Source organism: Magnolia sinica, chromosome 12 (assembly GCF_029962835.1).
Source record: "Magnolia sinica isolate HGM2019 chromosome 12, MsV1, whole genome shotgun sequence".
NCBI lineage: Eukaryota > Viridiplantae > Streptophyta > Magnoliopsida > Magnoliales > Magnoliaceae > Magnolia > Magnolia sinica.
In genome coordinates, this window is record NC_080584.1 from 19,728,512 (window position 1) to 19,752,800 (window position 24,289).

At 40.0% G+C, this 24,289-nt stretch overlaps 1 protein-coding gene across 1 annotated transcript in view; it reads left to right on the forward strand.

Moving 5' to 3' along the window:
- Positions 1-23,660, forward strand: part of LOC131221062 (choline-phosphate cytidylyltransferase 2-like) — a 39,765-nt gene extending 16,105 nt beyond the window's left edge. The window contains exons 2-8 of the mRNA XM_058216150.1: positions 4,957-5,070; positions 9,532-9,627; positions 10,681-10,723; positions 10,828-10,983; positions 11,559-11,639; positions 23,109-23,219; positions 23,308-23,660. Coding sequence (XP_058072133.1) covers positions 4,957-5,070; positions 9,532-9,627; positions 10,681-10,723; positions 10,828-10,983; positions 11,559-11,639; positions 23,109-23,219; positions 23,308-23,469 — 763 coding nt within the window. The 3' untranslated portion in view covers positions 23,470-23,660. The remainder of the gene's footprint in view (positions 1-4,956; positions 5,071-9,531; positions 9,628-10,680; positions 10,724-10,827; positions 10,984-11,558; positions 11,640-23,108; positions 23,220-23,307) is intronic.
- Positions 23,661-24,289: the final 629 nt, after the last annotated feature.

A 24,289-nucleotide genomic window follows, 5' to 3' on the forward strand; every position in this document is an offset into this window, starting at 1 on the left:
AATCATATATAGTATGTTAAGCATATCATTCTAGTTTGGATCATTACTTTCCCTCCGGTGGTAGACTCTTAGGAGTTTCAACACCCGGTCAAGCGTTTGAGTATCTATAGGTGGTAAAATTTCACTAGTGTGAGTGTGTGGAGGTGTGTGTGCATGTGTAAAAAAAAAAAAAAACAAATCATTTTAATTTAGGAGATATGCTTGTTGAATACATGGACAAAGAAATGAATTAAAAGATAAAAAAATATTTTTATATACTTATATATACATATTTATATAATTATGTATTAGAGAAAAATGTAAGGGAGAGCTGCCGCGGCACTGCCGCGGCAGTCTGTTGGTTTTTTTTTTTTAATTGTGTTGCATGTGTGGGTCCAATCATGAGGTTTGTGTTATATCCAAACCGTTCATCTATTTGGCGAGCTCATATTAAGGCTTGAGACGAAAAATAAGATAGATCTAGCTATCAAGTGGACCACACTGTAAAAGGCAGTGGGGAATTGAACGTCTACCATTGAAACCCTTTCAGGGGTTACAAAAGTTTTTGATCATTTTGAAATTTGTTTTTCCTCTTCATCCAGGTCTTTGTGACCCTATGAATGAACTTAGATGGGGAGGATTTCTCGCAAACATCACAGTGGGCTCCACCTGAGTTTCCAATGGTTGACGCTCATTCAACACTGTTTCCTGTAATGTGGTACACTTGAGACTTGGATATACCTCATTTTTGGTCTCATACCATAAAATGATCTGAAAAAATATATGGACGGCATGGATGAAAAGTAAACATCATGGTGAGGCCCGCATACCACTAACTATCCGCCATGGGCGGGTGGCAGGAGGCGTACCCAATCCGTTTCCGTGAAAAGGAGGGGTATTTTCGTCCTGGAATTTGTCGTCCGTACGAGGAGGTCCAACTGCGTATTCTAAGTTTGTATTGTTTCAAGAATATCCAATGGATAAAAGGTGGGGTCCACAGTCGTAAATTTCTCTTCCAGTTAATTGGGGTCGGCATTGCTGAAGAAAATCTGTTGCTTTGATTATTCAAATTCAACTTCTTGACTTGTCTTTAGACTTCCATATATTTTTTCTTGGATATTTATGTCTCTCTTCTATGATACTTTAAGAATTTCAGTTATTGGATCTAAATTGGTAATTTGATTTTCTGGATGTTGTACACTTCTTGGAATCAGTCAAGGTTTTCTGTAGTCTAAAGCAAGGGTATTAGGAATTTTATTCAGTTATGCAGTACCCTTTTCTTTGTTTCTTTTTTCTTTTTGGCTTTGCCATGTTATCTTGGTCTTTGTTGTTCTATGATTTTCTTTTTCCTTTTCTTTTCTTTCTTTTTTTATTTTATTTATGAAGTTACTGTTCTCAAAAATAGTTTCCTAGGCTTTTGTTAATTTCTAGTTTTTTTTTTTTTTTTTTAAATCTCATGTTCTATAGATATCGGTGATATGATTTTTCATGGTTATTTTCCTTAAATGAAGGTATGGCTACACAACTTATTGATTTGCTCCCCCAAAAGTCTTGCACGCCGCATAATGTTCTGCTGGTTGGGACTGCATCTTACTAGGTCCCATTGTGGATTATCATGACCAGTGTCCATAGTATCATTATCGTTACAATTATCACTAGCTGGGAATATGGAAACAAGTATTGATATCGCTGATATTATTGCTGATACCCAGAAATGTATCGTTGACTGCAAGAAACATGGGATTTTCAAGTGAAACTTGAGGAGATGCTAAAATACACATATTTGCTAAAACAAAATGCATACGTAGTAAGTTTCCATTTAGCAGGGGCCTAGGAGCATGTACTGTCGTAAGAACTGAGTGCAATAAGCAAAATGAGTTCATTTCGTACTAATAATATCATTAAAAACATAATAATCACTAAAAACTGTTTATAAATCTTTTTTTTTTTTTTTTTGAAAGATGACTATATATTAATAAGAGGAGAAAAACAAAAGCAGGAGCAGATTTCCGCTGAGAAAGCGAGAAAAACTAGACTCCAAGAAAGATGAAATCAAAATCCTTTTAGGCATCAACATGGACAGCCCAGTCAATCAGCATGCGCTTAGCATTGGACGACACAACATCAGCAGAACTGGACACATTTCTGAAGCATCTTCCGTTTCTTTCTATCCAGACAGCCCACCAGATGGCAGGAAGAGCCATACGCCATATGAGGGTTTTGTTTTTTCCCATTGAAATTCCATGCCATGCTTTTAGAAGGAGATCCGCCGAACCAGAGAGACACCAATTTATGCCGAACCGAAAGCTAAAATCTGCCCATATATTCGCAATAAAAGGGCAGTGCACCAGAAGAAGATCAACCAACTCTTCTTCCCTCAGGCAGCAAAGGCATACATTCGGTAAAATCATCCCTCTTTTCTTCAGATTGTCTATCGTCAGAATTTTTTTCCTTCAACCAGCCAACCAAAAACCTGAATTTTAGGAGGGACCGGGTACTTCCAAATATGAGAGGAATAATAATCTTCTGTTGAGCTGTGGCTGGCTTGGATCAGGTTATAAAAGGATTTGACCGAAAAAATTGACGACTTTTCCAGTCTCCAGATAATCCTATCCACATTCAACTGATTTGGAACAGATTTATATATATAATCCTGCAGCTGCACAAATTCATCAATCTCCCAGTCTTCAAAATTCCTTCTGCATTGCAAGTGCCGGACTATTTTTCCATTCACAACCGCATAGCTATCAGCTACAGAAATGTTTTGAAGAAGGGCGAGACGAAACATGGCCGGGAATATATTTTTGAGAGGCGATTCTCCCAACCAAATATCTTTCCAAAAGAGGATTCTGTCACCCTTGCCAAGCTCAAATCCCACACCTTTAGTAACCTCTTTCTTCGTGAGAGAAATGCCCCTCCAAATGGCCGAACCCCTGTTAGAAGACGAAATGTTTGTCCACCAACCACCCGCGGAAGTACCGTACTTACACTTTATAATCTTGCTCCAAAGATGATCATCTTCCGTCCCTAATCTCCAGGTCCACTTTCCTAAGAGTGCCCTGTTCATCATCTGTAAATTTTTGATACCAGTGCCTCCCTCTTTGATATGTTACCTGTTTCCATTGAATGAGGTGGAAACACTTTCGTCCCTGTTTACAGACCTGTTTCCATTGATACCAGCGCCTCCCTCTTCCGTCCCTAAAAACTGTTTATAAATCAAAGAAAAAGTCATACATCCATGCATGTATGCATGCATACACACGTACATCCATACATGTTTATCCATCCATTCAGACATACACTAATACACCCATCCATCCATGCTTGCAGACATGCATACATACATACGTACATCCATACATGTCTATTCATCCATGCATACAAACATGTATCCATCCATCCATGCATATATACGTACACACTCGCATACAAGATCTATGCATCCATCCAATCATCCATCCATGCATACATGCATACACACAAACATGATCCATCCATCCATCCATGCATGCATACATACACTAACACATCCATCCATCCATGCATACATGCATACATAAATACAACCATACATGTCTATCCATCCATGTATACACTAATGCATCCATCCATTCATGCATACAAACATGCAATCCATTATCCATCCATCCATGCATACAAACGTGCATCCATGATCCATCCATACATGCATAACACATCCATCCATGCATACAAACGTGCATCCATGATCCATCCATACATGCATAACACATCCATTCATCCATCCATCCATGCATACAAACGTGCATCCATGATCCATCCATCCATGCATAACACATCCATTCATCCATCCATCAATGCGCACATACACACATACATATATCATACATCCATCCATACATGCAAACATAAGTATGAAATAAAATTGTTAAAATTTAAAAGTAAACAAATTTTTTATTTTTTATAATTTTTAAAACTTTAAAAAATATTTTTTTTAAATTGAATAATGTAACAAATCACTCATGAACATCCATTCATAAAAAGAAAACATTTATAAGTTCTTTTTTATGAAACAATGTCATTATTATTTAAAATAAAATAGATTTTCTTTTTACATTTTTGAAATTTTAAATAATTAAAAAATTCTGGAAGTGAAGAGGAGTGGTCGAAATCCACTATATATATATATATATATATATATATATATATATATATATATATATATATATATATAGTCCTTATTTTCGCAGATTTAAACATGCTTTCCCCATCTCTCAAAAATTCCCCAAATTGAGGGAATTGATCCATGAAAATGAAAGAGGAGTGGAGATGAGGTGCCAAAATCCCCCCTCCAACCTAGATCTAGAAAAAAAAATGGAGAAAATCTTTGTTTTCCTTTCTTTTCTAAAATTTCCCCCTTTTTCTGATTTACACACATACCCTGTTGAAATGTGGTTAGGGCAATGTTATCGCCAACATGTATGGATTCTTAGAACTTTTGTAAGCGAGAAAGTGGTGATATCTCCGCAATATCAACACATGGCGATATATCGCTGATACGTGGAACTAACATGAGATAATGGAGTTTCGGTATCGCCAACCCGGCGATACTGATATTTTTGGCGATATTGTCGATAATATTGCTGAAATATGAAACAATGACCACAGCCCAAAAGTCTACCTCTGGGCTATTTCAACCATCAAATTGATGATCTGAATATGGGTGGTAAAATATGTCAGCATCAGTCCACATTCAATGTAAAAAGGTCCATGAACTGGACGCTTATTTGTTCTGATTCATTCTGTGAAGTTTTCTGACCATGGCCCATCCGTGGATGGTCTCATTAGATGAACAGTCTGGATCACTAGACTGTTGTGCCACCTGTCTGATTTCTGTGGGAGCATGTGATGAGTATGGCTTAGAGAATCTCTTCAGATTTCAGGTAGCATGTGGTGTGGAAACTCATTTGATCTTTGATTTGTTCTTTGCATGTCTAGGTTCCCGAACACATATCTGCTTGTGGGTTGCTGCAGTGATGATGTCACCCACAAGTATAAAGGGAAAACTGTCATGACTGAAGATGAGCGCTACGAATCTCTTCGTCACTGCAGGTATCATGTCCTATCTACTTCATTTTTACTTGGTTCCCAATTGCCGCAATGATGAAGCCCAAACAAACTTGAGAAGAATGATATATTATGAGTGGCTTTCATCCTTTTTCCTTTTCTTTTATCTTTTTTAAAATTTCTGAACGGTAATGGTAAAATATTATTTGAACCGAACGAAAGAGCATGCAAGAAAAGAAAGTGTAGGAAGACAGAGAGAGGAGTCATCCCAAAAATCATTGTATAAGATTGCCATGCATTCACCTGATCCCCTAAAGGATTTTCCTTTTACATATGTTAAGAGTATAAGATACTTATTATAGACAGTTATTTAGATGGATTCATGTGTTGATTTCTATGGATCTCTCGTTTACTATATTTAGCTATTTAGATAGATTCATGTGTATTTGTTAAGATCTCACAGTTCTCTCACAAATCTCTCACCTCTTCTATATATTTCTGTTATTGTTAATAAAATAAAACAAGTTACAGTTTTCACAATGTAGTCTCTTGTGGTTTAACAACATCCTTATGAATAGATTGAGCCCCATCACCCAAGTGATAGGTCTGCCCTTAGCTCTTTGAAAGACAACCTTTGTTATATCAAATATATTGGTGAGATTATTTTATTCAGTTCACAACGACCACACTATAGGTCCACAACCAAGAATGAGAATTTCTAAAGGGTGCCTTTCTTGTTGTGTTGGATGCTAGGGTGCAACTTGCGGGGGTTGGGTTGGGTTGAGGGTCAAAGCCTAACCCAACCTCAAGAGGATTGGTCGAACCCAAGGGTTGATAACCCCAAGTGCAGGGCTGTGATGTAGTAATAACTCGGTGAGACTGAGGTTGAATCCACAAGGAATGGGGAACACGGTTTAGAATAATCTAAATCTAACGAGTTGGTCTGGGTTTTTAATCCAGCTAGATAAAAAAAGTAGTTTTTAAAACAATAAAAATAAAAGACTAAGGATCCAGGAATCCACTCATAGCAATCACAATATCAAATTACTAATTTAAATGGATAACTCAATTGGAATCGAAGTCCTATCCTATCCAATCGGAAGATAATTCGGCTAAGCCATTTATAAACATCAATGAGAATATGATTTTAATTGATTGATTCTCTCATGAAGCACTAGGACATCAATCCCAGGGAACTCAAAGCATCTACTGTGCCCGGAGTCTATAATTATCAATGACTTTTGCAGATTGATTCATTCTCTAAACATGCATTGTAATTGCATTTCCAAGCATCCAATGTGCTTGGAGTCGACAATGGATCAAAGATGAAACAACACAAAAGCTTTAAAGTAAAATCCAAATCTATCTCAATATACTATCGTCATTCAATCCATTGTTATTGAATCAAATAAACTAAATGCTGAAATTAAACTACAAGCTTCATCCTTTAGCCTTAGCTAAGAGATTAGCCTAATAAGACTAACATCTTAGAAGAAAAACTAGAAAAGACAAACTAGAATTGAGGTGAAGAAGAAGGATGACTCCATAGAAACTCCGCCACCCTTAGGTCTTTTTCCCAAGCCCTAATTTGTGTTATGGAAGAACTCCGAATTGAAGTGATGATATAGGGAAAACAAGCACCGACTTCAACTTTCGCACTTTTGTTACTCTTCAGCTGCAGCCGACTGTACGCTTCGGTCACATCGAATTTGGATCTCGGTTGCAGTCGAATTTCTTCAATTTATATATGAAGTTTCTGTCTTCTTTAGGTCGCACCAAACATCCCTTTGGTGGCACCGAACCTATCTTTGGTCGCACCTAAGGTCAAGCCGAATTATCTTCGAAAATCATAGTTTCTTATTGGATTGTTTTGTGTACATTCGGTTGGACTGAACCAACATTCGGTGGCACCGAACGGTCTGTTATTTCTGTTGTTGTACTTGTGATTTCGTCAGTCTTTTGTCCTCCTTTTGTCCTTTGTTTTCTTGGATCTTTGGCACTTGAAATCTTAATGTCCTCCAAATTTTCAATTCTTCAACGATCCTAATCGGATGATTATAAATTACTTCCATTTACTATTTTATTTTACCCGGGTAAGAAGATAAAAGATCGAATCACGGTTCATTCGAATTATGATTCGAAATGGAATCACGGATTTATGCGAAATCCCTGGTATTTTTGACCGCTACAAGATCAACAATGTATCTTCTTTTGAGCTCTAAATTCATCATTTTAAGCATACATTCATCTTTAGGTCCAGAATCACCTTGCATGATGAAAACATATACAGTTATATTGAATTAACACTTAATTGCAAGGAAAGCTAATGTAATTAAGAGGATAAGTAAGCAATATTTGAGTCTCAACAAGGACCCAACCAGCAACCTGGCCCGACCTGACCATAATTCCAACCTAAGGTGCCTAACCCTGGAGCCAACCCAAAGTCCTTTATGCTCAACCTGACCCAAATCATCATCATCTAAGCCTTATCCCAGTTAATTGGGGTTGGTTACATGAAAAATCTTGATATGGTGTTCCACTCTATCATGGGCCATACCTTCAGTTAGACCATCGGTCAAGAAGTCTTTTCTTACTACCTCCATTCACGTCCTTTTGGGCCAACCCGTTGCCCTTTTAGAGCCTTCATCTTGTCCCTCATCTTATTACCTATTGTGCTAATCCTAAGTTCCCTTGCATGCATTCATTTCGAATTCTATCCTTGTCTTGCCACTTGTCCATCTCAACATCCTCATTTCAACTACACTCATCTTATGAACATGTTATTCCTTAACTGACCAACATTTTGTCCCCTAGAGCATGGCTAATCCTATAGCTATCCTATAAAATTTCCCTTTCAGTTTGAGTGGTGCATGATGATCACATAAAACTCTAGAGGCAGATTTCCATTTCTTCCACCCAGCTTGAATTATGGGCAACATCCTTCTCAATCTCTCCACTCATGAATTATTGACCTAGGGTATTAGAAGTGGTCATTTTTGGAAGCTTCTTGGTCAACAATCTCAACTAATTTCTCGTTTCACTCCAATTGTTAATAAAATTGCGCTCCATATAGTTTTAATAATCTTAAATCCTTTAGATTCTAAAGAACCCCTCCATAAGTCTAGCTTTGTGTTTATGCCCTCCCTTGTCCTATTAATTAAAACTGTCATTGTTCGCAACAGCACCTAACCCGACCCAAATATGTGATTATTTCCAACCCGACCTGAATTTTCTCCGCCCAAATCCAACCTGAATTCAAATTGGGTGGGCATTTTTTCAACGCAAACCCAACCTGAGGACTTTGACTACCCAACCCAACCTGACCCGAGCTCGGGTTGGGTTGGTCGGGTTTGGGTTGACCTGAACTGAAGTTGCAGCCCTATTGGACATGCCAACTCCCAGAATAAATAAGATTTCCAAGGAAGCCAGACATGACCCAATGTTTTTTTTTTTTTTTTTTTAAATTTTATTTATTTATTTATTTATTTTTTATAAAATTTTAAAATGCTTGGAAGGATACCTCCGAGGCAGTAAGGTTTTACTTTTACAAAGTAAGAAAACCAGACCCTGGTCCACTCACACTCACGGACGTTGCCTCTACCAGCTCAACTAACGGGCCAAAGGCGACACAACCCAACTTTGTCTTTGGAAATAGTGGCTCCATCTTTGTTACTAGAAGTAACAAGTACATGATGCTGTCTGAAAATGTGCCATTAGTTTATTCTGGCCATCATCCTTTAACAGTGGCTCGACTTTCAGTAATCTGGACTATTCATTTGGTAGGCCCCAACTAGACGGACATACACTGCTGCTGAAACTCCTCCATGTGACAAGAATATCCATCCTACTGAAGCCTTGCTAATGCATATTTGAAGAAAAAGTAGTCACTGTCGATATGCAAAGGGGAAAAGTCCACCAATCAGATGGCTAGGATTGTTTGATGGAGGCTCTGTATGGTTCATTGCCCATACCCAGGTGCGACGAGAAATATGAAGATCTAGATTGTTGAAAGATGGTCACCATCCCTATAGAATGCCGAACAAACAAGGAAATGGAAGTAATTCGGACCGAGTCCTGTAAAACCTTAAAAAAAACTTTTATATGCATGTTTAGTATGAAATCCCTGCCTCCAAAATCTTTTTTAATGCATATTTAGCATGAAATCCCCACCTCCAAAATATTTTTTATGCATATTTAGCATGAAATCCCCATCTCCTCTCTCTCTCTCTCTCTCTCTCTCTCTCTCTCTCTCTCAAGAATTATCTTGAAATGTAGTTTGGGAAACTTGTTTTCAATGAGGATGATGCATTTTGCAATTCTGTTGGTAGTGAAATGAGTTGGGGTGCTTGCACTTCTCATTAAACTTGTGCCTTTCATTTTCACTAATCATTAAACTTGTGCCTATCATTTTCTAGCTGTTGTTGTTTCTAGTAATTTTTCTGTGTAGTTTTGGTCATCTTGGAAGCACAACCACGTGGTGTGATCGTGTCTGTTTCTTTGATCCAGGTGGGTTGATGAGGTCATACCAGACGCTCCTTGGGTTATCACACAGGAATTCATGGACAAACACAAGATTGATTATGTCGCTCATGATTCTCTTCCGTAAGGTCAATCATCCCAAAATGTGCCTTTGAGTTTTATTGTTGCTATTGGTTTTTTAAAACTTGTGCATGGCAGTGGAAATCATCCGATACATTTATTTTCATTTTATGCAATTGTTTTCACATGAATGTTTCTTAATGTTTATATGAAGCATGATAGTATTTATCATCATCATCATCATCATGATTATTATTCTTATTGTTGTTGTTGTTGTTATTATTATTATTGTTATTGTTGTTGTTGTTATTTTTTTTTTAAAAATTATTATTGGAATATGTTTGTTATTTACCTGTTATTGTTTAGCTTCCCTTGGAATTTTCAATGTAAGCTTTATTTCTTCTCGAGAAGTGCAAATTGCACATGACTTTGTTGTACATGTTTATGCACAAAAGTTTCGAGGGGGAAATGTGGCAGATGTGTTCAAGGTTCCAGTGGGACTAACCATCTACGGGTCATGGCCTGATAGTAGGCAGGTTAGAGGATCCTAACTGAGGTGCCGTTTGATAAATTGAAAAGTAAGCTCTGAAAATTAATTTAAGTGCAGAGAACTTATAATGCTGAATTGTAATTTTGAAATAATTTTAGAGATATTTTAGTCAAAAGTGAAAAGAAATTTTAATGCACCACTTTCAGCATTCAGCCTTCAGCATTAAGTGAAGGGAGGGGAGATGAGAAAAAAAGACCCATATTTTCCATGAAAATTAATTTAAGCACTTGATAAGGTGGATTTGCCAAACGATCTAAATAAGTGAAAATCACTGAAAATATCAAATTTTATTTAACTGCTGAAAATAAGATTTATCAAACGGCCCCTGAGGCATAAATTGAGCATTGGATTTAGCCAGTCCTGTTCTGATCAAGCAGTTATGATTGTTCAATAAGCCTGATATTTGGCCATGGCACTATGGTGGGTCCCTCTGGATGAGCGGTCCAGATCTTGTGCATCCGCCACATGTTCCAAGTGAAACTCGTCTACACTAAATTGTGCAATAAGAAATACCTTTCTTCTGATAAGAACCTAAATATTCTTAATTTGCATCAAAATCAATGTAGATATGCTGATGCAAGTGGTGCTGGCAAGGATGTGTATGAATTTGTGAGTTCAACTCGCCAACTTGGTGGTACCCACACTTAGTTTGGTGGTGTATTTCTGTTTTGGTTTTACTGTTAGTTCTCTATTCTGCAACACTCTCGACGCAGGTCAAAGCCGTTGGAAAATTTAAAGAAACTCAGCGCACTGATGGAATCTCTACATCGGATATTATAATGAGGATCCTTAAAGATTATAACCAGTATGTGATGCGTAACTTGGCCCGTGGATACACACGAAAGGATCTTGGTGTCAGCTATGTCAGGGTATGTCCCTTGATCATTTACTCATAAATTTTTATATCAAATAAGATGAGTTTATCTACATCCTGCAAGTGCACTAATAGTCTTATCGGTAAGTGCTGTTAATGTATTGCATGTGGACTTCACATGCCATGGGTGTAGATGTGCCAATGGGTCATGCCGGTATGACACCTGGGCCCTTGCAAAAAGTGGGCAGCATTGTGAAGATCACCTGGCGCAGATATCAGCCTGTCCATGCATCAGCCGCCCCACGTGTCTGCTGAATCAGACTGCTGGCTGATCTGATTTGGTCCGGCCATTGTTTTTGTACATGGTGGCCCACCTGATGAGTCGACAGGCCTGATTTCTACACGAGGTCATCTTCATGGTGGGTCCATCTTTTTAATGGCTTGGATGACATACACAGGCGACACCCTGGCACGGGTGCAACAATTGCATGTGACGTTTACATGCAATTCATTGTAGGGGAACATTCCTCAATGAAGTTAATCTTCTGTACTGCATCCTCCCCATTGCCAAATTTCCTCCAACTATCCTTGAGTGAACTGATCTTTGTCATAACGATTCGTTATCATCAGGAAAAGCGGTTGAGGGTGAATATGGGGTTGAAGAAGCTGCGTGAAAAGGTGAAGGAACACCAAGAAAAAGTGGGAGAAAAGGTATGTTTCATTTGCAATAGACTTCAACAGTCAACACAAATGTCTATTTATGAAGCTATATTTTGAGTTCTGATCTTAGATACTATGAATTAAAAAAGAGTGTTTATTTGTCTATGCACCTTCTTTTTGTGCAGTTAAAGGGAATGGAACTTGTAGTTTAGGTTAAGTTTGGAAGTTCTTTCTATTATTCGTGCAAAAAAGACGTATTGATTGTATGTTGATCCTTTTAAGGGATTGGTTAGGATTCCTGTTCTTGTATAAAGGGGAGAGTTAGACAAGTTCTTGGGTGTCGTTTCTTGTGGGTTTAGAGGAGGGAGGGGGAGATGGGTTTAGAGAGGGGGAGAGAGAGAGAGAGAGAGAGATCACTTGGAACTAGGAAATATAAGAGAGAGATAGACCACTTGTAATTAAGAAATGTAAGAGAAGAAGAGAGTAAGAGAGTTTTGGAGTGAGAATATTGCAAATGGAGGAGATTTGGAAGCCTTTTTACAGGCAAAATGTTGTGTCTTTTTCTTCTTCTTCTTTTTTTTTTTGCAAAAATAAAAATAAAAATTTAATGTGCCATGGCCAATATGCGATCGCATATGCTGTATGCAATTGCATACATTGCATATGTGATCGCATATTTTCACATATGCCATGATCGCATATGCGATTTGCATATGGATATGCGCATATGCGGTCGCACATGACAACACTGATTATTATTATTATTATTATTTTATTTGAAAGATGATGATATTTACTAAGACAATGAAACAGCAAAAGAATACAAAGCAGACCAAAGCCAACCAAGTGCAACAACAAGATCAGGGAACCTACTCCTTGATGAACATTTTAGCCCGATACAAAACCCCCAAACAAGAACAACTCGAGTTACGGAAGCATCATTTGTTCCTTTCACACCAAATGGACCAAAGGACAGCCAACAAAGCCACCCTCCATCTCGATCATCTTTTTCTCCCGGAGCCGCCCTCATGCCAAGATCCAAAAAGCCCCTTATAGAGTTTGGCATCACCCATGGGATATTGAAGAAAGATAAAATACCAAACCAAACATCTCTTGCAAATAAATAGCGGATAAATAGGCGGGCCACATGTCGCAACATTTTTACAAAGGATACATATATTCGGTAACACCATGGCCCTTTTATAAAGATTATCAATGGCAGGGATTCTGTTTCTCCCAACCAACCATGTGAAGGCCAAAACCTTGGGGGGAGCCCCATAAGACTACATTCCAGTGAAGTAGCCGACTACGGTTTTGTCACCTTAAGAGAGCAAAGCATAGAGGGACTAGGCAGAAAAAGATCCCGATTTGTCCATCAACCAGGTCAAGGAGTGTTCACACCGGGGAAAGTAGAATCACCTGCAGCTGGGAGAGCAACTGAACCAGGTTATTGAATTTGACATCGTTGAGGTTGCACCTACATGGGGGAGGCCACACACTGCCTTTAATTTGACCTAAGAAGCAACGGGCAATAGAAATCTCTCCATCTGGGCACAACTTGGCTAAAATTGGAAAAGTCGAGCGGAGGGAGGAATCTCTGAACCAATTGTCTTCCCAAAATCTAACCCGCTCGCTGTTGCCAGTGGAGAACTCCACTTCCTCGAACACCTTGGAGCCAGACTGGTAATGGCCTTCCAAATAAAACACATACTATACAAGGAAGAAACTTTGATTCACCAATCTTTGGGGAACATGCCATATTTACCAGTATTGCGAGCCTCCAAAGGCTATCTTCTTCAACCTCGAATCTCCACACCCATTTCCCCAGTAAGGCCAAATTCATGTCTTTGAGATTTTCTGATGCCCGAACCACCCTCGACTTGAGGTTTGCACACGTCTTTCCATTTGAGCAAGTGGAATGTGGAAGTTGCTCTTATCCGCAGGGCAAAAGCTTCCTCTCCATCCTCTCTAGAATTATGTCCTACAAGTGCTTAGCAGGTTTCCCAACACAGAGGAAGGCCAAGGTAGGAGTTGGGGAAGGGACTCGAATTGGTAGCCAAAGGAAGCGGCGAGATTAGCTACCTCTTCCTAGGACAAATGAAACCCAAACATTTTGCTTTTAGCTTGGTTTTAACACTAAGCCCCAACACAATCTCGGAGCACCTAAATATCATCCAAAGGTTGTCCATGGACTCATCTGCCTCATAGAAAATGAGGGTGTCATCAATGAATTAACGGTGACATTTGCATTGATCCACATTCTCCACTGTAAAACCTCGAAATAGGCCCATGGATTGACCTTTGCTTGGCATTTTGCTTAGGGCTATGGAGACTGCAATAACCAAAAAGGGGGACATGATCGCCTTGATGTAGGCCATTAAAATCTTTGAAGAAACCAAAGGGGGGATCCGTTAATAAGGACTAAGAACTTGGCTGCCGAAATACAAGACTAGATCCAGGATCTCCATTTCACCCTGCACCTAAGCGGACCCAACATGAATCCAAGAAAGACAAGTCTCTGTGGTTGAATGCCTTGTCCAGATCGAGCTTACAAACTATGCCTTTTAGATTGACTTGATCATGAATACAGACACTCATGGGTGATCAACGACGTACTATTAAGTATCTATCTACCATGGATATAGGCGCTTTGGGGGGAAGAGATTACTGAAACTGTGTGGAATAGTCTACCATGACGCGTACGAAAGCTTGACAGAGCTAGAGAATTATGGCTAAGTCCTAGAGGGGGTGATTATGACCAATTTAAAATTCAATAAATAAAAGCACTAATGCTTACTTAAGAAATTTACCAATTTAACTAAGGCAAATTAGCACCAAGGCTTCCAAGCCAAAGTGGGTCCAATCACATAGACTATAAATGATGTACCAATTCGGCAACTAGTCTATAGAGACAGTGAGCTTATGTGTGGGATGCGCTAACTATTCAACACTTAACATTCGTTTAATCATGCATACATATAATTCATCAAATTAAGTTCACTAGCATAAATAGAAATGTGCTCAAATGACAATCCCAAACACGAGCATGCATAGTGGTTCGGTTTCCTTACTCCACTCCTGGCGTATGCACTCTCCTTGAGTGTACCGGTATTCGCTATCGAAGGTTTTCAATAGGTTCACCCTTAACCTTTATAGCTCTACACAATGATCTGAACATATACTCCCATCGGAGGCTCTCTTGGAGACTTTGATGGTTTTCTATTGGCTAACCAACAACCTCGGTCCTAATCAAAGGACTTATGTTTACTCCCACCGGAGGCTCCCACGGAGACTAACATGTAAGCATCCATGTCCAATGAATTTGGCCCTACACAAGAGCCTAGGTCCTACACAAGTACCTATTCGAGTTTGGGTCACAAACTCTTACACTCAATCCTACACAAGGATAGAGTGTATGGACCCACACTTGACAACTTACTTGTTGGATTGAGCCCCTTTGTAGCGCCTTGCTTAGGTTGTTTGAGATGCTCTCCCATGCTTCAATTAGCTCCCCTTTTGCTCCCCCGATTGATGACGTCGATGTTTCAACTCTCACGATTGTTCGCCTTGCATGTGATGTGCTAATGAGATGACTAAGGCAAGGGAGGTGGTGGAATCTCCTACAACTAATTGATAGTTGATTTCTTATGAGATTCGCCTAGATGGGTCTCCTTAGAGGATTTAGACAATGATATACTAATAGGCTTAGTGTCTAATCTCTAGAGAAGGTATAGATTGAGTTTATCTTCAACATGGAGGTTGGAATCCTCATTAGAGTGGTAAATCTCAAGAACATGAATTAAATCTCATAGGTTTAGAGGTATAAGAGATGACATTATGTGAATCACCTTCCACAATAACCGGGAATCACTGCAATTCTACCACCAATTTAACAGCATGGAGCAACACTGCTGCCTCCATGATATTGGAGTCCTTGATGCCTGTTGGACCGAGGAAGGATACCAAAATATTCCCTCCTGTCTCAAGAAGAACCCAACATCCACCAGCCCTATGTTCTCAAATGAACACCCATCAAAGTTGATTTTCACGGGACCAACCGCGTTCTGTCCACCTTGGGATATTCTGCTGCTTCACCCTGTTGAGATGCAATATTTCTTCCCAGCTAGCATATAACATCACTGATGGAATCTGTCAAAGCGTTACATCTGCCTTGGCACACAATATAATCATGCTGACTATCTTTTTAGCAATAACCTCCACCTGATGCCTCTTGCCTTTAAACACCCTCCCATTACTCTCCAGCCATTGCTGGAGGATGATATTCCACCGAATCTGCCCTGTAGCTGTGCAAGCCCTGATACATCAGTCCTGAATCAAGTCACCCACAGATTTTGGGAAATAAATTGCTGCCCAAATTTCTCTCACATGAGAAATAGATTATCAGCTGGTTGCCGGAGTCCTTGCTGGAGTAGCCCATTTTACAATTACTCGGCATTATCAAACCCTGATTTTTGAGAGCTGTCCAAACAAATGCCTTCACATGGAGAGGAATCTTGGCCATCCAAACCTTTGAGGAAAGACCCATGTCAGCTCTGTTATCTTCAGCCATGAAGGAATAAATTGATCTAACCAAGAAAATACCATCTGGCTTGAGAGTTCAAATGCATCTGTCAGCTCCCTCTCTAGGAATATAAACCCCTTCCAATAGTGCTGGAATACAAGCGGGCTCACCTAGTTCTTAGTCTAATAGTTTTCCATTGAATGAAGCAATACAAATCAAAAAGGAAGTAAAGAAAGCAATCTGTAAAGCTAGCAACAATGAGGAGAAAGGAGAGAAACCACATTTAATGCATCCACAGTGCAGACCAACAGTTCTTGGTGAAAAATGTTGTGATTAGGAGAGATGGGAGGCTGTTTCCAGTGGTTGTTGAATTAAGATGCATGCACAGATAGAAGTAGTAGGGATCTCAGACCCTGGAGAACTGGGAGGGCATGTGTATGGTTGTAGAATTCGTGTAGGGGAAGTAAAGGTAGCCCTTATTAGAGATGAGAAAAGGGAGGGATTTGGGGACAGTGATATGCCTATGAAGTGTGGAAGATACTGGGCAGAATCAGATTAGTTTGGTTGACTAGTCTTTTCAATAAAATTTTGTAGACATAAAATGCCTGACAAATGGAGAAGCACAATAATGGCTATTTAAAAGAATAACAGAGGTGCAGAAGTTTGCACCAATTTTTGAGGGGATCAAACATATGAGTAACACTATGAAGCTCTGGGAGAGGTTGGTGGAACAAAGATTAAGACATGAAATCAAGAATATCAGAAAATCATTTTGTCTTCACAATAGGGTGATCAATTTTGGCTTCATAGTAGGGAGGTCAACAGTTGGAGACTTTTTTTTTTTTTTCACATGGGGAATTGATGGAAAAGTATATCGATAGGAGAAAGTTTTTTTTTTTTTTGTTGTTCTTTGTACAGAGCCTCAAGAGTTTAAAAAACGAGCTTTAAAGTTGAAAATCAGTTTGAAAAATAACATCCAGTATTGGGAATGGTTCCTCTATGCGTTTCTGAAAGGATATTTCGTGTTGCAATCGGCCCTGTTCATGGTCTTCCCTAGGTTGGCTTAATCAACAGTTGTGAGATTGGCGGTCATCTCTCAATGCTTTTCGATATGGGTGACCAATGGCTTGGTCGCCTTGTTGCAGAAATCTAAGGAGATATATGACATAGTTTGTTTTCTTGATCTTCTTTGGTGATAGAAGCTGTCCTTGGATGATAGTGATGGTTGGGCATGGAGAATAGAAAGGTTGGGATGTTTCTTAGTCAAATCCTTCTACTCAGCTTTCTGCATTCCATCTTCTTAGAGGGATTGGGATCAATGGAGTGTATTTGGTTCTATGTGGGCCCATCAATGGTCATTGCATTTGGAAGGCTTCCAGGAAAGAAGAATGCGCTAACCATGTTTTAAATATCGACAATATCGGCTAATATATCCCACGATATATCTTGTATCTCACGTGTGCGATACGAAACGCACAGGTAGTGCCAATATATCCCATATGTTCAATCTAGTGAGTATTTTCAATTTCTTATCCCCCTTTTTTTTTTTTGTTGAAATTATGTTAATCAGTGTCAAATGGTTACAAATCCATTGGTTCTTCATGTTTGCATGAAAAATCATGGAGTTAGAGCTTTGATTTCGATATCCATTGGTTTTTTCATGTTCCCCATGTTTTTTTTTTTCGAAAATTTTCTTTAACCAACTATTAGTTGAGACTAATTTCGAAGTATTTAGGCGTATTTGATGAAATGATCATCACATACGCTTTGATTTCGAAATTTGAGTGTAGGTGGTCCAATTTGGGGAAAATTGGAGAAAATTCGTAATTTCCCCAATATCTCCCAAATTGCTTGCAATGTTGCACTCCAAACATGAAATCAAGCATGTATGAGGGCTGATCCACCGATTTGTCAAGGCCTTGTCAATTTTTGAAAAATAAAAATCATTTTTTAATTAAAATTTATTAAAATATTAATTTTTTTCCTGAAATTTCCCTTCAACCAATTGTTAATTGAGACTAATTTCAAAGTATTTAGAAGTGTTTGATGAAATGATCATCACATACACTCTAAATGGTATGCATTCATTTTGAATATAGTTGCATTAGTTCCCTATACAAAGGAAACATATTATGTGCACTTCTTTTTTAAGATGTTATTATTTAAAAGTGTGTATTAAGATCTTTTCTAACAATCCATGAAGTTTCATTAAAAAATTCAACCATTTTCCTAATGTTTCCCCATGTTTCCCAAAAAGCAAATTACCCGATACAAACGATATATCCCATGCGATAACTGATACGTATCTGTATCCCAAGGATGTGATATGTAACGCGATACCGATATTTCGAACACTGGCTCTAACCATTGGTAAATCAAAGGAAAAGGAAAATGACTATCACCGATGTGTCTATCCTATGTATTCGAGATACGGAGTTGGTGGATCCTTTGTTTAAGCATTGTGATTTTGCTCGTGATATTTGGGGAGATTCTTTGATCTATTCAATTTTCAACTTTGTTGCATTATGTATGTCATCACATCTTCTTCTTCTTCTTCTTTTCCTTTTCTTTTGGCTTGGCAGATTCTTTGATGACTCATGGGCGCTTGTGGTTGATTCCTCTTGGCTTGATGTAGCTTAATGTCTTGGGGTGATGATCCCTCATCTTGCCCCCTTGTGTTTTTGGCAATAAAATATCTAGTTATTTTTTTTTTTTAAAAAAAAATCAACACATTTTTTGGAGACATGGAGAGCATATTATATTATGAAAGAGTACCTAAGGGCGTGTTTGGCCGGACCGATCCCATGGGATTAGGAGGGATGGGATGGATTTTAAGGTAATGATGGCGGTGTCAGTGGATGGTCGGACGTTCCATGGGATTGTTATATCCCGGGACTGAAATCTCTAGGCTGTTTGGATAACATGGAATATCCTGGGATTGGTAAAGTTAAACTATTTGGATGCACACGGGATTGGACTAATCCCATTGGGGCAAATCCCATGCTCAGCGGCTTTGATTGTATTCGCTGTGGTGCATTCACCACAAGACAACCATGCTCCGTTGCCGCCTGGAGATCGACGTTGTCGATCCCAACGCCTGCCCTCCCAACAACCTTGAGCCGCCCCCTGGAAGCCTCAAACACCTCCCTTGTCACCTTCGTCCCACTCCGCACAATCAACGTGTCGCATTCCGAGATCTTTGAGCAGAGCTCCTGTTGGGAGAGGTTGTAGGAGCAATCGACGTTGGAGAATGCCCGGAGGAGATCGAGGCCGGCCTCACCGAGCTTCTCCGAGATGAGGACCGTCGGCTTGGGGTCGGAACCGACGGTTAGGATTGAGAGATGGGGTCGGGGGGAGAGGGAAGGGATCAGAGGGGAGGGGAGTTTGAGGGAACGACCGAGGAAGGGAGAGGGGGAGATGGCGGGAGAGGGAGGACGAGATGGATGGTGGGGATTTGGAGATGGGGAAGGTGATCGACGGTTGAGATTTGCGGAGAGGAAGGAGAGGAGAGAGAGGGAGGAGAGAGAGTGGGTTTTGCTGATACAGAACCCATCAAGAGGATTGAATTCTCTGTATCTTTCTTCTTTCGCGAGAGAGGCGATTTTGAGTGGGAGATTTTGGAAGGAGAATAGTTTTGATACTCTGGCTAACAGTGATGGATTATACTCAGGCACTTATAAATTGCATTCGTGGCCAGAACTAAGTCAATTAATTGTAGTAATCATTGTTTCTACTTTATATTTATCATGAAACAAAACTTTAGATTTTTTTCCACATTATTTAAGTATATCGAATTGGTGGCCATTTATTGGACAGCTGAGAATGAAGAATATCCAATGGTTGTATTATCAGAGGTTAGAATTGTTCAACTAATTTGAATTTTTGATCTTGAATTATAGAAAATTGATTACACAACGTAGTCGGTTTAATTTTAGTTTATGTATGCCATGTGTACATTTTTTGAGTGCCTGCATATCAAGCGTCATGCGTTGCGTCGCTGCCTGAGTATCATGTAACTCCCGCCAGCTCTTCATGGGAACAATATGCACGCAGGATTTTTTTCATGGACTTGCGTCTCCCACGTGTTGACATGTCACGCATGTGTGAGATCCAAGCCGTTCATCAGGATGAATTCCTCTGTGTAGGTGTTATGACCCAAAATCTATGCTATCCTGCCTCATATTTCGTGCCATAAATGTATTTTGAATGTGAACCATTGTTCAAAATTGTCCAACAGTCCCTCTTTTGCACGTGTTTGGCTGACTTAAAGCTGGACTAGAATGGATGTTTTTCAGGCCAAGGGCCACCGAAAGGTAGGCTGCTCGAAGAATCGCACACGTGTGCCGATTTGTCATGAGCTCAAGGACTGCTGAGTAAATTGCACCATGTTGGCTTTCGCCTCTTACATACTAGCACATGGACGCAAGCCACACGCGTAACAAAGAAATGAACGGTTAAGATAAATTCAGTTCCACAGACGGGATTGCGAGATATACACGGAACACAGAACTGGACTAGATGTGGGAGATAGACCGGCGGCAAATCCAAGATGGGATTGCGAAATCCCTCCATATCCAGCCTCCGTCCGGACGATGGATGAGACAGCCTCCCATCCCTTGCGGTCCAAACACCCATTGAGTAGGGTATCCTGGGATTTTACAATTCCATCCCTCCTACTCCCGCCTAAGTCGCCCGCCCAAACAGGCCCTAAGGAGGTTATGGTGGGTGATAAGGAGGTCCTAGGAAGGTATATCAACGTCATGAAAAACATGTATAAGGGTGCTGTTGGGAAAAATGAGAATGGGTCTTGATTCCACCACCTCTTAAAGGCCCATGGGGAGATTGATGAGCTCCTTGTAGTGCTAGGTCTTCTTTAGAAGTTGGCATTAAGACCTCACGTTGTTGCCCTTGCTATAGATGGAATTAATCTCCAGCATCTGGGAGAAGGGTACCTTGATGTATGTTTTTTGTGGATTGCATGGTTTTGGTCAGTGAAACTAGAGAGGGGACAAATGCTAAATTGGAGGTTTCAAGTTAAGCCTCTTGAGTCCAGAGGGCTTCCTAATTAGTAGAACAAGACATAGTATTTTAAATGCAACTCAAGTAAGGCCAGTTATAGAGGTGACCCTCTAGTTAAAATTGATGGGCAAGAAAATTCCTCATTGCTATTTGTTTTGTTACCTTGTCTCTGATATTCAAAAGGGTGGGGAGATTGACGAGTTTTGTCTTCTATTGAGTTAGAGCTGGGTTGATGAAGTGGACTGCCTTTGGGGTTTTGTGTGATGATTACTGCGTGACAGTGAGAGGGAGCAAATGATGGTTCGAGAGCATTTTAAGAATAAGTGGGAGATGCTGTTTGGTTGTCCAGGAATAAGTGGGAGATGCTGTTTGGTAGTCCAAGCATCGAGAGCATTTTAAGAATGAGGTTGCATTGAAACGGTGCAGATGGGACTATTTGCATCCCCTAATAATGAGTGCATAGGATAAGGTTACGGGATGTGCAGCAAGTGTGAGGCACTTTGTTTGACTATTCAATTTCCAAGCATGGATATACATTGAAGCGTTATCTTGCTTGCTTAGCCATGTTTTGAACTATAGTTGCACGAAGCATGAAGCGAAGCAATAACGTATTTGGATGCAGGAGCGGGAAGCGTCTGTTTTAAAATGTTAGCAAGCATGAATGGCCCAGAAGCAGGATCGGGAGCGTGAGCCTGAAGCATGATTAGCAGTACCTAGTTAGAAGGATTGTGCACGGCGCAGCCAGTTTCAAATCATGAATGTCACACTTATGACCCTCTAGGCCACAAATGAGCTCCTTGGCCCAGGAATAAGTATCAGCGAACAAAATCATATGGAACTTCTCATTATTTGGGAGGTGTCTTATATGGAACGAGAAGGGGGAACGAACATGATTTCTAGGTTAAGCTCTAACATTCACTTCGTGGAATTATAGGATTTGAGTCGAGGATATGCATATTTTACTCGGGTTTTCAGTTTAGAGAAGTGGGACAGTGATCCAGCCCGCCCGGTTTTCTGCATCCCACTGTGGATGGAGCCCAAAAATCTCCTTGACAGGATTATCCTAATCTTTCAATTGTAGCCTGAAAGTAAATGGTCAAGGTGAGAAATACATGAACAGTCCACGTTCAACTAAAAATAGGCCCACGTTTTGTTGCCTACATCTTCCAATGTGGAAGATTGTTGGTTGGGGCACAGTCCATCAACAGAGGGTCCCAAAGACCAGTGGTCTGGATTGCACATTAGGGCCCACTCTAAGTATCAGAAAACCTGATTGTACTGTGCATATCCTCAGGCTTGAGGATCATATAATTCCTTGTTTATTTATAACCCCTCTATCATGCTCTGTAGAAAACAGGTCTGTCGTCTCTCTGAAACTACAGCATGTTTAACTTCAACAGAAATTGGGCCTTTTGGTTTCTGGGGTCCAAATACGTGGAATTGAATTTTGTTTTATCCCTTATTCCACTGCTCTGATTTCGTGATTTTCTCATTAAGTGTCTTAAACTCTTCTTTAAAGCTATGTGTCATGAATTATCCCTAAGCCGACATGCGCTCCACAAATATCTTAGCCTGTGATCACAGCCTGAGACATCCGATCCATCCATTAGGCCTCCCCATCCCCAAAAATCAGGCTGATTCAGTCATCAGGTGGGCCACGTGTTCATTGTAGGTACACCATTATATATATATATATATATATATATATATATATATATATATATATATATATATATATATATATTGCTACATGTGAAGGCTGCCTAATGAGTTCAACTGGGCCCGATTTTCATGGCAACCCACCTGATGTACGACTTAGATGGTCAGCATGCGGGCCTTCATGAAGCTCATCCTACATCTGTCTAGTGTCCTGATGACCATCTAGTGCTTGTCGTTTTTAATAATGTTAGAATTTTGTAAAACATTCCTCTCTTGATCGATGATCACTGTGGAGCTTGACAACTATGCTACTTGTGCAGTTAGTCACTGTTGCAAAAAATGCCGGTTTGCATCACGATGAGTGGGTGGAAAATGCCGATCGATGGGTTGCTGGTTTCCTTGAGAAGTTTGAGGAAGGTTGTCATCTGATGGTGAGTTTGTGTTGGAATATTATCATGTGGGAGTTTCTTTCTCCTTTTCTGATTCTCAGTCGATATCAAATCCTATTATTCTATTCAGGGAACGGCCATCAGGGACCGAATCCAAGAGGGTTTAAAGAGGCAGCAGTCGAGAGGGCTCACGGGCTTCTTGAAGGATAATGACAGTGATGTTGATGATGATGATGACGATGATGATGTCAGTGAGTACGAAAGTTATGATAGTAGCGACGAAGAAGAATAGGCTGGAGCTTCATTTCATGCACGTGTTTCAAGTAGGTATTAAAGGTCAGTGCACTGTCTGCCTTGTGTTATGAATTTACTTGGGTTGTTCTTGTGAAGCTCAACCTAGCTTTCGTTTTTTGTAGAATTGATCAGTGACAGAACCTAACAGATGAATCCATATGATTTTATTTAGATGCTTATTTTCTGGAAGTGGGTTTTGCTAGCTTGGCTCTCTCCTAGAAACTCGCATGATCTGCTCACCTATTCTTGCCTAGCATGTGATGATCTGGACTGTTTCATCTAGAAAGTTGCTACGATGGATGGTTCCTGTTGAAGCAAGGGTTAAAAAGTGGTTTTGGTGTAACGTATCAGCCACCACTGAAACTGACCTGAATTGGCCATGTTGGCCAATACAGGCTGATACCTGCACGTGCGGCCCATTCACAGTAGGATAGATTAGAACAATGGGTTGGATGTCATATAGCATCATGGGAGGCTCCCCAATGACCTGATTTTCTCTATGGTGGGTGTCCTCCATCGTTGCTTGTGTTGTGGTCCATCTGAGATCTGGATTGGCCTGATTTTTTGGCTCAGGGCTAAACATGGAGGGGTGCACCTGATGGATGGGTGGATTTAAGACCACATCATAGTGGGCCTCATGCAGCTTGGCAAACAATTCAACTAGACGAATCAACACAGTAGTGACTCGGTTGAATAGCTTCGACTTGGATAAAACAGTCTGAGTTAGACTCGGCGCTAGTCAAGCCCGAATCAAGCCAGTTCAAGGTCTATTGTACAGGTGAGGCATGCCGATACATATCACCGAATGCATATCAGTT